General features: G+C 45.8%; 1 protein-coding gene across 3 annotated transcripts; it reads left to right on the top strand.

Moving 5' to 3' along the window:
- Positions 1-123: 123 nt before the first annotated feature.
- On the top strand, positions 124-13,545 carry LOC147128999 (ATP-citrate synthase-like). 3 transcript variants are annotated; one of them, XM_086016310.1, is made up of 30 exons: positions 124-311; positions 2,001-2,182; positions 2,491-2,613; positions 3,729-3,791; positions 3,988-4,178; positions 4,276-4,355; positions 4,494-4,621; positions 5,374-5,492; positions 5,584-5,720; positions 5,817-5,878; positions 6,021-6,138; positions 6,720-6,874; positions 6,966-7,059; positions 7,229-7,285; positions 7,597-7,626; positions 9,042-9,183; positions 9,269-9,437; positions 9,526-9,630; positions 9,700-9,896; positions 9,976-10,057; positions 10,150-10,260; positions 10,418-10,545; positions 10,608-10,701; positions 10,776-10,930; positions 11,114-11,264; positions 11,336-11,479; positions 11,649-11,762; positions 12,149-12,231; positions 12,362-12,438; positions 12,526-13,545. In XM_086016310.1, the coding sequence occupies exons 2-30, from the start codon at positions 2,024-2,026 to the stop codon at positions 12,618-12,620; spliced, it is 3,363 nt and encodes a 1,120-aa protein (XP_085872436.1). In that variant the 5' UTR covers positions 124-311; positions 2,001-2,023; the 3' UTR covers positions 12,621-13,545. The 3 variants fall into 3 exon arrangements, with proteins under 3 accessions (XP_085872436.1, XP_085872437.1, XP_085872438.1); XM_086016311.1 differs by lacking the exon at positions 7,229-7,285; XM_086016312.1 differs by lacking the exons at positions 7,229-7,285; positions 7,597-7,626 and having other exon boundaries at positions 125-311.
- Positions 13,546-13,619: the final 74 nt, after the last annotated feature.

Genomic DNA, 13,619 nt, shown 5'->3' with positions numbered 1-13,619 from the left:
GAAGTTCCAAAAGAAGAGTTCGAAATGTACAGGACAAAGTTGCCTTTATGACGTCACCCTTTCATTTCTATTCAGCGTGTCGGGTCAGAGAGAGAGTGGGCGCGGCCGGCGACACCACGTGACAGGAGTCGAGCCAATCAGGAGGTCGCGTGTAGTCTAACACTACTCGCCAGATTATGGTTCGACAACAGGCGAGTTTGGCGGCGGCTGGCAGGCTGGCAAACGAGCAAAAGAAGTCGCCTTAGTCGAACCGTTTCCCAAACTGGTGGCTTCGTCTTAACTCGGTAAAAGCAGCTGACTCGATCGTTGAGGTAAGTGCGTGCACGCCGAAGCTTTTGGTGACACGCCATCCTAGCCGTTTAGCTAGTTAGCTTAAGTGACAGCTCGAGGTTAGCGGGCGTGCGTGCGCGTGACGTGAGGGATGCTCTTGATGATTCATGTCAGTTTACTACAGCTCCAAAAAGATTGCTTTCAACACCTCTTTCGTTGGTGTGTCTTTTATGTAACATAAAAGCACGTTTCGCTCAAAAGCGTTGAAGTTCCTAAAAATGCTAACTTGAAGCGAGCTACGCACGCCGTGTGCGTCCGCTGCAGGAGTTCCCAAACTGAGGGACGGGAGCTAAAATAGTTCCTGGAGTCACTTAAAATTGGGACATGCTCACAGTTGACCTTTGTAGTGATTTGTTCTAAAAAGTGAATCTCATAACACGGGGGGGAAAGGAAAAAGGAGGAAACAAAAGTTTTTTATTAGGCCAATACGTACTTAATTTTTATGTTCAAACGTGCCCAAATGATAAAAAGTCAAATCATGCATATGATGCAATATTTCCCCATGTGCTGTGAATCTTTGTAATACAGTGAATCTACTCTATTTGCAGTTGTTGGAACCAAGCCTTGACACGAACAGTAAAAATGGGGAAATACTGTAAAGGACTTCCCTCTCTAAAGCTTGCCTATATTAATAATTAGCTCACATGCATTAAACATTATTAAGGCCACCTTAATGCCAGCACCCCCTTCCTTTTGCTCCCATCTCATCTCTTCACCACAGCGTCATGCATTTTACGCCTTAATAACTCAGAACAATGGGCTCAACTGTTGTGACGTTATGGGACATCTGCTTTTAAAGTCCACGATAAATCCCTTAATTGACATACAGTGGAACCTCCAAGTCGACCACAACAAAAGTAATGTGAAGTTAATTAGTCGGTTACAGTTTAACATTGTATGTTATATTATAACATTTAGTGTCAAATTTAAATCCTCATTACATTTCTCTCTTTCAAGACGCTAAACGTACCCGCGATGGTGAGGGAACAGAAAACCAATAACCTAGTGGCGTTTTATGGTAAAATGTGTGCATGGCATGGATATTTTGAGATTCATTTATGTTGTTTAGTCAGACCGGGTTCTGTGTCGCAGAAAGTTCGGTTTCCAGTTTACATTTTTATCTTCACTGATGCAAAGAAAACTTCAACCGCTCGTTGAGGTAACCTTTTTGATGTTTATTGAAACATTCACTATCAAAAATCTTATCTGTAGTCAAATATGTAGATCGGTCTTATCAGGCCGCGTTTCTGTTTGTTTGTTTTGCATGTAAAAGTTGGTCCGAGAGCAGTTGAAAAGGTTGTGCAGACGGGTTTCTCTGGCCGTCAGTTTGTCGCGCTTCCTCCTAACGTGAATTCAATTTCTTGAGGAAGTTGGGCTGAGGCTGAGCAGGTCTGACTGCATGCAGGGAGCAACGCTGAAAACTGGATTGTCAGGCCACTGTTTGTAATAATAGTCGTAGTATTGAGATAATAATTTCAGCATGCAGTATAAACTTGTCATAATATGTTTTTTAATGTCAACTATGTACCGTGGGTCAATAAAGGTTGCGTTCTAAATAAAATGATGAGTCTAGAGTAGAATTTAGTGTTGTTTTGAAAATTCAAAAAGAGCGAACGCCGGGAGACAGTACATGCGTTATGATTTGAAGCACACTTGTCCTCGCCCAAAAGGTCCTGTGCAATCCACCGCTGCCATGTCTGCGAAGGCCATCTCGGAGCAGACCGCCAAGGAGTTCTTGTTCAAGTACATCTGCGCCTCGGCGGCCGTGCAAAACCGCTTCCGCTCTGCCATCGTTACCGCCGAGACCGACTGGGCCCGCCTGACGCAGGAGCACCCATGGCTGCTAACGGAGGTAAGGCAAGCAACATGGATGCTTCTGAAAGGCGCTATGGTAATAGTAACTACCGTAGAACTATTCAATGGATGCTAGAAAGATTTTTTTTTTTTCGAGCTTTTTCCGATTTAAGACTGATTTCCCAGAAGGTGCATCAACAATGTATTGAGCGAAGGCTATGAATGTTTTTTTTTTTTTTTTTGTCCCACACACACTTGGGTTTTGCCTAAGGAGAAGGCAAAAAAAAATCAATTCTGGAATATTGTTATAAAGTCAAAGGCTGTGGATACTTTTTAATTGTTTGCCATCGTCATGTCTCTCCACAGAGACTGGTGGTGAAGCCCGATCAGCTGATCAAGCGGCGCGGCAAACTGGGACTGGTGGGCGTCAACTTGGACCTGTCAGGCGTTCAGGAGTGGCTCAAAGGCCGCCTGATGAGAGAAACCACCGTGAGTAGACGGCAGCCTTCCGCAATTCCCTTCCATGTTTTTTTTTTCCCCATCAAGGCGCTGTTGTACAAAGGAAATCGAAAATGTGCGCTTGAAAACCAAATACGCATTTTGAAGTCTAATTCCGTTATGTGATCCAGTCTTCGTTCTGGATCAAAGCCTCAGTTTGTGTTGCTGGGAAGACTTTGATCCTAAAGGTTGGTGAGTTCAGGAATAAAATGATTTTCAATTCACTTCTATCTGAATAAATGAGTAACATTTATCATGCAGTAGATACCCCATTAGTTATTGAGGTTTTTTTTTCAACTGATTTTCTCAGTTAAAATGGTGGACGACGTCACACACTGCAGACCCGAAAGTAGAAACACAAAAGTGACTTGTGGCTTGTTCGGTCTCTCGCTCTCTCTAAGTGAAAACTTCATATTTGCATGCGTCCAAAAGTAATTGTTCAAGCTCACTTTGTGCAAGTGGCCTCCCTCGCTGCACCTCCAGTCAAGTCTGAGGGATGCATTAATTTCCAGATGGCTCCGCTGCGTCGTTGACCTCATCACAGAGAGGGACTTTCCGCTTTGTTGCAGTATTGTGCAGGAAAATAGGAGCAAGTGTGACGTTGCACACGCCTCGGGGTTCCACTCGCAAATAGTACATTTAAATTTGCTTTGTGTTTTAGGGAAAAGATAGGGGGTAAAAAAAAAAATGGTGTTAAAAATCACCCATCTTATTTAAATGTCACGTGTTCCTTTATACTTTATTGTAGTCGTAAGTCAATATTACTCCGTTTCCTGTGACGATATTTACCCGCTTGATATAAGGCGGCGATAGCCACCTGCATATTTATAAATCGGGCATTCAAAGTAACATGGACTTAATGTGCCCATCTATGTTGCAGAGCATTCATCTTCCACCCCAGGCATGAGTGCGCATATACGAGGGCGCATGTTATGTAATGTGAGAGTTGTCGAAGGGGGGGGGGGGGGGGGTGATCTATTCTGGTTCCCCTATACATGCAAACATGTCCGGCCGCGTTGACGTGCGCAGGGTGTGGTGGCGTTGGGTCACGCAGCAAGGTTAAACCAACACGCTGGTTTGTGATGTGAAGTGTTTGTTTTCAATAGGTGGGCAAGGCAAAGGGCGTGCTGAAGAAATTCCTCATTGAGCCTTTTGTTCCGCACAAACAGGTAATCGCACGCATCTTTTTTTTTTTTTTTTTGTGTGTTTGTTTTTTTTTTCCCCATATCGGAAATATTTGTCCGTCAGAATAACATATCACAGCGGACTTCGCAAGGGACGGGGAACACCTTGGACAATTTAAAAATCTTAAAATTCTTTAAAAAGTCTGTAAAAAGTCTCTGCGTCCTCTTTGTCTGCCCCCAGGAGGACGAATTTTACGTGTGCGTGTACGCCACCCGCGAGGGCGATCACGTGCTCTTCCACCACCAGGGCGGCGTGGAGGTGGGCGACGTGGACGCCAAAGCGCAGCGGCTGGTGGTCGCCGTGGACGACAAGCTGGGCAAGGATCAAGTGACCAAGCAGCTGCTGACACACATTCCTGACGAGAAGAAAGAGTGTGTATTTGAGCCCCAATTTGACGGGGGAGCATTCGGAGCGGCGCGATTGGCCTGATTGGTATTTGTTTGAATCGGATTGATGCTCTCCTCGTAGGATCCTGGCCAGCTTTATCGTGGGTCTCTTCAACCTCTACGCGGATCTGTATTTCACATACCTGGAGATCAACCCTTTAGGTAATTCTCTCTAGTTGGCCGTCACGCGGGTTGTCCCGAATGCGAACGCTGACGAGGGAGGAGGCGTTTGTCTGCCTGCTGCGTATTTGAATTTCATGTCGTAATCACCTGAGTGAATTGGAGCATCTTCCGCACCAGTCGTCCAAGATGGCGTTTACGTCCTGGACATGGCGGCCAAGATCGACGCCACGGCCGATTACATCTGCAAGGCCAAGTGGGGCGATGTGGAATTCCCGCCGCCTTTCGGCAGGGAAGCTTATCCGGAGGTGAGAATGCGAAGGACTGAGACTTGTTGTTTTTTTCTTTCCTTGTCATTTTGGCTGTGTTGTTGTTGTTTGAACGATTTTCAGAGCGCAGTAAGTTTACTTGCACAATTTCCATTATTGTCTGTTAAAACACGTTTGTCTTAAATTAGTATCCCAAATAAGCTGTACCACTCAAGTGACCTGAAGTAACCTTAGCCTATGTCAACATGTTGGTCTTACTGTACATATTGAACAGAGCCACGTCATTGGAAAAAGACGTGATGAACTTATTGTACTGCGTTCTTGCATCTGAAATGTATTCTGTTTATTCAACCTTCACTCAAACTAAACAGTCTATTTTTGTTTTGACTTTTCTTTGAATTCACTTTAGATTTTTTTTTTTTTTTTTTTAGAGCAGGTTTGATGGTTTCATTTTTTCCAAAATGCTTTGTCTTAGTTTAGTTTGTATTCATTTTAGTGTTAGTTTTAGTTTTTTTTTAAATATGTTGTATTTGTAGTATGGATGATATTAAGTGACAGACAAACCCAAAGGACGTTTTCGCTACGTTTTAAAAACGCACTACTTCAGTTAGCTTTTGGTTTGTTATTTTTAAAGCCTTGTCGTTTTATTTTATTCCGTTCACGAAAATGGTTCGAAAATGTTAGTAATGATGTAACACGTCCGAGCTTGACAGATCTCAAAGCTCTGCATGGGTGGCAACATTGTACTAAATGTGGATTTTTGAATCTCTTACGTGGTCCGTTTGTTGTAGGAGGCCTACATCGCTGATTTGGATGCCAAGAGCGGCGCCAGTCTGAAGCTGACCTTACTGAATCCTCGTGGCAGGATCTGGACTATGGTGGCAGGGGGCGGAGCTTCTGTCGTATATAGGTACACTTTATGAAAAATCCTTTTTTATTTATTTGGGTGAATCACGATTATTTCACCAAACCGCCACACCTCTCTGTCCCCGTCCATCTAGTGACACCATCTGCGACTTGGGCGGCGTGGACGAGCTGGCAAACTACGGCGAGTACTCTGGCGCGCCCAGCGAGCAGCAGACGTACGACTACGCCAAAACCATCCTCTCGCTCATGACCCGTGCGAAGCACCCTCAAGGTGCCGGTTATAGACTCGCCGGTGGTCGCAAGCCGAGCGTGTTGACGGCGGAGTCGCGCTTTCAAGTCGCCACCTTCCTCGTGTGTTCTCCCGCAGGGAAGGTGCTGATCATCGGAGGAAGTATTGCCAACTTCACTAATGTGGCAGCCACATTCAAGGTGAATGATGTGCATGCGCTATTCGAAACACACGTGGGGTCAGATCGCGCCCGGTTGTCCATTTACAAAGATAATTCGGATAACACCCATAGCTGCGAGTGAGACTTTGGGATTTCCGAGCATCTGATTTCTGCGTCCTCAGGGCATCGTCAGGGCCATCAAGGACTACCAGGCTCCTCTCAAGGAGAACGAGGTCACCATCTTTGTTCGACGGGGCGGGCCCAACTATCAGGAGGGACTCAGGGTCATGGGAGAAGTCGGTGAGTTTTTTTTTTTCTTTTTTGTTTTTTTTTTCTGCTGTTGGTACCTTGCCAAGTAGTGATCTCGTACAAATCCGTTTTTTTTTTTTGTTTTTTTTTTTTTCAGGAGAACATTAAAACATAGACAATGAGTACATTCGCACTCTTAAAGGCATATGTTTAACACAACAATTGTATTTTTCTGTGCATGTTACCCTTGGAATTATGTTTTTGGGGGGTTTATAAACATTCCCAGTGCGTTTAATGCACGCGGGAGGAGTAAAACTAAACCGAACATAATTTTCCTTGCGCTGACATGAGATTTGATGACTTTTTGCCTTTCCACACCACAATGGCCTTGAGGCAAAGCATCTCAAGGGAGGAGACGTAGAATTTGGAGAATGTGCTCTCGACTAAGGATTTTCATCCAGATATTAAAAAGATGGTTTCCAATTGTAAATGGGGGGGAAAAAAAAAAAAAAAAAAAAAAAAAGATGCACTTGAGGCACATCTGTTTAAATCTTAAGAGCTCTTAAAGCCACTCTCCAATTGTCTTTTTTTTTTTTTTTTTTTTTTTTTTTTTCTTTCCCCCCCCCCTCCAGGGAAGACCACAGGTATTCCCATCCACGTGTTCGGCACAGAGACGCACATGACCGCCATCGTGGGCATGGCACTGGGACAGAAACCCATCCCCAACCAGCCACCAACGGACGCTCACACCGCTAACTTCCTGCTAAATTCAAGCAACAACGTGATGGTATTTTCGACACACTAAGCGGCGGAAGTTGAGGGCCGGCCAGCGTTATTTGCGTCACAAGCGCCAACGTGCCTTTACTGTGCCGCGCCAGACCCCAGCCGCCACGAGGACCTCGTCCTTCTCGGAGGCCAGGCCGTGCGACGACGTCGCCCCGAGCAAAAAGTCCAAAGCGGGTCTACCGGCAGGTATCTCCAAAGTGCTCACATCTCCTCCAGCTCATGTCTGCTTTCCTTTTTCTCTCCTTTGCGTGATGTCTTTCTTCCACTTTTTTTTTTTTTTTTTTTTGTGCCGCACAAACTGTCCGCTCACTCACCCTCATCTTTCCCCCCCCCCCCCCGTGCTTGTTTCTCTAAGACCCTCTTCATTCATTACTGTGGCCTCTGAAGAATGTGGTCACAGGTGATTGGGAAGGTAAGTCGTGGGCGTGCCCCGCCCCCCCTCCCCGCGACACAAAGGCGCGTTTGCATCATCGCAGCGCCTGAATATTTGGTTTTTGCGTTTGGCGCCTGGCGTGTTCTCTGCGGTCTCGGTAAAGCTGCTGTTTTTGGAAGGAAAAGTGTGAAAAGGTTCCACTCGGCACAGACACGCCGAGCTTTGCATGCGCTCGTCTCCTGTTATCAAACGTTGAGAAAATATTCTAGCAAGATGCACTCATTGTTTTTTTTTTTTTTTTTTTGTTTCTTTTGTGCTGATTTTTATTGTCGGGTCCTGTGGGCTCGCAGAAGTGCAGGCCTCATCGGGCTGCAGCGGAGGTATGAAAGGGTGTGACTATCCCAGTCTTGTTCTTTCCGCCTTTTCCATGTCTGCCTTGTCTTTTTTTTTTGTACATTTTTTTTTTTTTTTTTTTTTTGTCTTCAGCCTTCTCCTTTTGTTGTGGCTATGACAGTTTGTCGCTTTGTATTACTAATGTGGTGGACTAGTTTATATGGTTCCCGCTAGGGATAGACCGATTATCAGCATTTAGATGAACACTGGTATCGGCCTTTTTTTTTTTTTTTTTTTTTTTAAATATCTGATGGCCGATTAATAAATCAACTTAAAATTGTGTTAACTTCAGGGAACTATTTGTTTAAATTTTCAGTTAACTTTTATTAGAGATTCTAACTGACCCTAGGAACACTATGCACCTTTTGGTTTTGTTTGAAATCAAAACAAAGATGAGAGAAATTTTAACATTTCTGTCATTTTGAAATTTTGGAGAACTTTATTTACTGTCGAAAACCATAGTGAGAAATTGTTGAAGTTTTCACGTAATTTTTGAAGACAAGTGATGGCCCTGGGCGCTCCCTGACCTTTGTTAGAATTTTACAACAAAGACGCATATTGTCAAAAATGTATAATAAGACCATCAACATTATGCAAAAGTCATTTCAACAAAGTTAAGAATTTTGTTTTAATTTTTTGATGCCAATATTTTACTTTTTACTGAAAACGAATAGCGGCTCCAAATATCGGTTATCGGCCTCCTTGACTACTAATAAGCGGTATCGGTATCCGCCCTAAAAAAAAAACAATTCCTAATTCCTCGGTCTTGAGTGGGAACTTAATCCACTTGATTTCACCGTTACATTGCAATTACAGAAACCATCAATAGTATTCCCAAACACAACATAAGAGCCCGCTATTATGCCACATTCTATTTTGAAGTACTTCACGAAAAAGTAATCGGAAGTTAAAACTGCTCTAGCACTCGATGGACGTACTCTCCCTTTCAGACGAACAGTCTGCCATCTAGTGGTTGCTTGTGTTGTTGTTCAAATGTTCACGGCGTTGCACGGAAGGCAAAATGTTGCCACACAGGTAACGTGAGGGAAGCAGGCAGTTGCATAAGCGTGGTTTAAAAAAAATAAAAATAAAAATAAATAAATATTTCTTATCATTTCTAACCGCGTTGCATAATAGGGGTGGACAAAATAACGTAATCTGAGGAAGTTCATTACATCGGAAATTACCGCTGTGATAAATGCCTTTTTTTTTTTTTCCTTCTCCCGTGTCTCCAAACTGTCTGCAGAGTGATTTTCCTCTGTGCTGTGCTGTGGCTCCTAGCTAGATCCCCTTCTCTTTTAACCGCCTCCTATTACTGAGTGTGGGGGGGGGGAGGGGGGAATTAAAAAAAAAAATAAAAAAATAAAAAATAAAAAAAAAAAACACTTCTTGTGCTTTTCAGCCAAAGCAACGACACTCTTCAGCGATCACACCAAGGCCGTGGTGTGGGGCATGCAGACGCGAGCCGTGCAAGGGATGCTGGACTTTGACTACGTGTGCTCCCGCGACCAACCCTCGGTGGCCGCCATGGTTTACCCCTTCACGTGCGTTCCTCGCCGCGCGTGCGCGGCTTGTTGGCGCCGCCGCCCGCCGTACCGGATTAAAATGCGCGTTGATTGATTGGCACAGCGGCGATCACAAGCAGAAGTTCTACTGGGGGCACAAGGAGATCCTGGTGCCGGTCTACAAGAGCATGGCCGACGCCATGAAGAAGCACCCCGGGGTGGACGTGATGATCAGCTTCGCGTCGCTGCGCTCGGCCTTCGACAGCACGGTGGAGGCCATGCAGCACTCGCAGGTTTGCGTTGGTTTTCGGGGGGGGGGGGGGGGGGTCAAAGGCGCGTCAAGCGGCACGCGTCAACCTGTTCCCCGTTTGCCGTGATCAGATTCACACCATCGCCATCATCGCAGAGGGCATCCCCGAAGCGCTGACGAGGAGGCTGATCAAGATGGCCGACGAGAAAGGCGTCACCATCATCGGGCCCGCGACGGTGAGCAACTTTGGTCGTCCGCTCGGCGAGGACGTGATCCAATTTTCGGTTTCCTTTTCCCTCCTCTAGGTGGGCGGGATCAAGCCGGGCTGTTTCAAGATCGGCAACACCGGCGGCATGCTGGACAACATCCTGGCCTCCAAGCTCTATCGGCCCGGCAGCGTGGCGTACGTGTCGCGCTCGGGGGGCATGTCCAACGAGCTCAACAACATCATCTCGCGCACAACCGACGGCGTCTACGAGGGCGTGGCCATCGGAGGAGACAGGTGCGGTCGCCCGCGAACTCTTTTGCCCCGCCCCCCCCCAAGATGTATGGTTCCTTCACCCCATGTCTTTTCTGTTTAGATATCCTGGCTCCACGTTTATGGACCATGTTCTTCGCTACCAGGACACTCCAGGGATTAAAATGATTGTGGTGTTGGGAGAGGTGGGAGGACATTTTGCATTTTGTCTATGTGTTGCGTGATTGCCGTCATTTGTATGCGAGTGAGGCTTGAACAATTTTCTCTCTTCGTTCAGGTTGGTGGCACGGAGGAGTACAGGATCTGTCAAGGCATCAAGGAGGGCAGGATCACCAAACCGCTCGTGTGCTGGTGTATCGGGACCTGCGCCACCATGTTTGCATCCGAGGTATGTCGGCTGCATTTTGGAAATAAAGAGGGCGGGAGAACAGGACAGAAGAGAGGAAGGAGACTTCACACCTGCAGTTCTTTTGCACACAAGCTGCCTCTGATAAAAAAAAATCTCGTCGTAGATCTCTTAAATTTCCTTTGCGCTTCCTCATCAGGTCCAGTTCGGCCACGCCGGGGCATGCGCCAACCAGGCGTCAGAAACGGCGGTGGCTAAAAACCAGGCCCTGAGGGACGCCGGAGCGTATGTACCCAAGAGCTTTGACGAGCTGGGTGATGTCATCAGGTGAGAAGGGTCATCTCAAGTTCTTCGAAGTGAGAAGTTTGAATCCTGTTCTTGTAAAACAGGACCGTTTATGAAGAACTGGTGGCCAGCGGCACCATTGTCCCTGCCCAAGAGGTTCCGCCTCCCACAGTACCGATGGATTACTCTTGGGCCAGGGTAAGAACTGAATCGTATATATCGTCACCCAGTTTGAGCTCTTGTAGCGCCTTATCGTGGTGGTTTTTCTGCAGGAATTGGGCCTGATCCGTAAACCCGCCTCCTTCATGACCAGCATCTGTGACGAGCGAGGCCAGGAGCTCATCTACGCCGGCATGCCCATCACCGAGGTCTTCAAAGAGGAAATGGGCTTAGGAGGAGTGCTGGGACTTCTTTGGTTCCAACGCAGGTTTGTCGACTTTTCACAGATCTAAAAAAAAAAAAAATGTTTTTTTAAAAAAAACACGAATGGGTGTTTTTTTCCTAGCTGGCCGCATCCTAGTCAGGCTAAGAGTGACTTTACCGGCGATGGGACATTGTGAATTCCTAGTGTTGTTGAAGTGATGTTTTGAACCAGTTCCTTGCCTTCCAGGTTGCCTCGCTACGCCTGCCACTTCATCGAAATGTGCCTGATGGTGACGGCCGACCACGGGCCCGCCGTCTCGGGCGCGCACAACACCATCGTGTGCGCGCGAGCCGGCAAAGACCTCATCTCCAGCCTCACGTCGGGCCTGCTCACCATTGTCGGTACCCGCCACGCGCCTCCTTTGTCGGGTCGGGGCCGCCGTTTGAAGCCGTTGCCGGTGCGTTCCAGGGGGACCGTTTTGGCGGCGCCCTCGACGCCGCTGCCAAGCAGTTCAGCAAAGCCTTCGACAGCGGCATGCTGCCAATCGAGTTTGTCAACAAGATGAAGAAGGAGGGCAAGCTCATCATGGGCATTGGACACCGTGTCAAATCGGTAAGTGCAGTAGATTATTAAAAAAAAAAAAAAAAAAAAAAGACGAAAAGATAAATCATATCGGAACGGGTTCCGCTATACTGATTAAAGACAAGATTCAATAAAAATCCCAATTTAAGAGCATTATAAAAGGAGTTCACTCAGCATTCACGTTTGCCCGTCGTTCCAGATCAACAACCCGGACATGCGGGTGCAGATTCTGAAGGACTTTGTGAAGCAGCATTTCCCTTCCACTCAACTGCTCGACTACGCCTTGGATGTGGAGAAGATCACCACCTCAAAGGTACGGCCGGAAACGATGAATCGAATTCAAATTGACATCGCCTTGTATTTGACTGTCGTTTTCAAATGGCAAAGGCTACCATTGGGAGGGGGGGGAAATGCTTCATTTCACTTGGTGGTCTTTATTTTGTTTATAATTGTGTGTGCGCCCGAGGTCATTTCAGTGCTTAAGCAGTACAGCGCACATGTGTACACACCATTGCTCATTGAAAAATTGAAGTGATAAAACCACGGATTTGTTTGGATTATTGTTGTAATCTGATTGTCTGTTTTAGGCCACAATTATTGGGTAGAATTGTGTGTAGTGAACGCTTCAACGACAGCAAGTCAAATAAATTCACCTCTATATCTGATTTGGATCAATAATCACAATATTTTGTTGCCTAGAAACCCAATCTCATCCTCAACGTCGACGGTGTTATCGGCGTGGCCTTCGTGGACATGCTCAGGACGTGTGGCGGCTTCACCCGGTAAGACGAGATAGGAGCACTAAAGCACTACTGGAATGGCGTGACGTGACGGTGTGGAGGAATTGTAACGTCCGCGCCAAACGGGAGCTTTGTGTGGCACATCAAGTATTATTTGTCATGTGACTTCCAGCGACGAGGCTGACGAGTTTGTGGAGATCGGCGCGCTAAATGGCATCTTTGTCCTCGGCCGGAGTATGGGCTTCATCGGTGAGTAATAACCGTACGGCGATACCTTGACGTCTTTGTTTTTCGAGACTTTAAAAGCTCGCCGCTTCACTTTTGTCATCCGGACAGGCCACTACCTGGACCAGAAGAGGCTCAAGCAGGGTTTGTACCGTCACCCCTGGGACGACATCTCCTACGTGCTTCCCGAGCACATGTCCATGTGACGCACTCGCACGTCTCGCTCGCTCTCTGCCTTGGGAAAAGTCGGCAGGAGTACGGTACATCGTGATTGACGGTTCAGAGTGGAAGCATTCAGTCTAGTTTTTAACAGATGAAAAGGGGAAGTATATTTTTAGATTTAGTTTTTGACAACAAATGTGGTCAGAGCACAAAGAAACGGGATTGGAATTGCTTCTTATTTGGACCGCATGGAATCAGGTGAAATACAATACCGTGTGTTGTTTGTATTTATCATGACACCTTATTTATTCTGAAGGTGGTTCAGGCCTTTATTCAGATGCTACATCTAAGCGTTTTCTACCTTCATTTAAGGTCTAGTTCAGTGATTCTCAAAGTGGTACTCTGGCGCACTCTGGTGGTACATGAAAGAATCAGTAGTAAGGAGTATAGTTCAGTAGGTAACTTTTTAGTACAAGTTTCCAATATTTCGGCACAATGTTAACATTTACACTGTGCATAATGTTGGCGACTTGCAATATTTTATTTCCATGAACAGTTACTATTCTACTACCACCTACTAACTTGTTTTCATGTTGGTCATTAAAAAAAATTGACAGAACTTTTGAGTTTGAGAACGACTGGTCTAGTTTATACAGACTTTCTTCAAAATGCCTTCCTGTTTTCACGCCCTCTGCAGTTTATTACGAAGAAATTCGGTCGACGAAAATCATTGCTTTGCTGAGTGACGACTAAGTAGACTACTGTTATCTCTCAAAATGAAAAAAACAAACAAACATGAAGTGCAGCAAAGGGGAATGATTCCTAAACTTGCCATAACCTTGAGATGTTATACAACTTGCTTCGTGTGATCCTTGTGTTGCTTTTATTTAACTGTGAAAATACTGTTTTTTGATTGTTTTGTAACATGCTGTCATAGTAGTTTAATAAAGAGCTTTTTGTTTTACTGTTCACTTTGGCGACTGTGTTGTATGTGAATCAGATGTAGCCAATATTTAATAACAGTATTCCAAGCAACAGCTGTC

This window comes from Filicampus tigris, chromosome 19, assembly GCF_054856515.1.
Source record: "Filicampus tigris isolate MCC_2025a chromosome 19, RoL_Ftig_1.0, whole genome shotgun sequence".
Taxonomy (NCBI): Eukaryota; Metazoa; Chordata; class Actinopteri; order Syngnathiformes; family Syngnathidae; genus Filicampus; species Filicampus tigris.
The sequence above is the reverse complement of the archived record's forward strand: the minus strand, read 5'-3'. Positions and strand labels throughout refer to the sequence as shown.

What these genes read in the sequence shown, in the direction of transcription:
- LOC147128999 (XM_086016310.1), top strand. Translation starts at nt 2,024, where the DNA reads ATGTCTGCGAAGGCCATCTCGGAGCAGACCGCCAAGGAGTTCTTGTTC. An exon ending in CAGGGTCATGGGAGAAGTCG is followed by an intron (nt 6,139 to 6,719) that starts GTGAGTTTTTTT and finishes CCCCCCCTCCAG; the next exon opens with GGAAGACCACAGGTATTCCC. An exon ending in CGTCGGGCCTGCTCACCATT is followed by an intron (nt 11,265 to 11,335) that starts GTCGGTACCCGC and finishes GGTGCGTTCCAG; the next exon opens with GGGGACCGTTTTGGCGGCGC.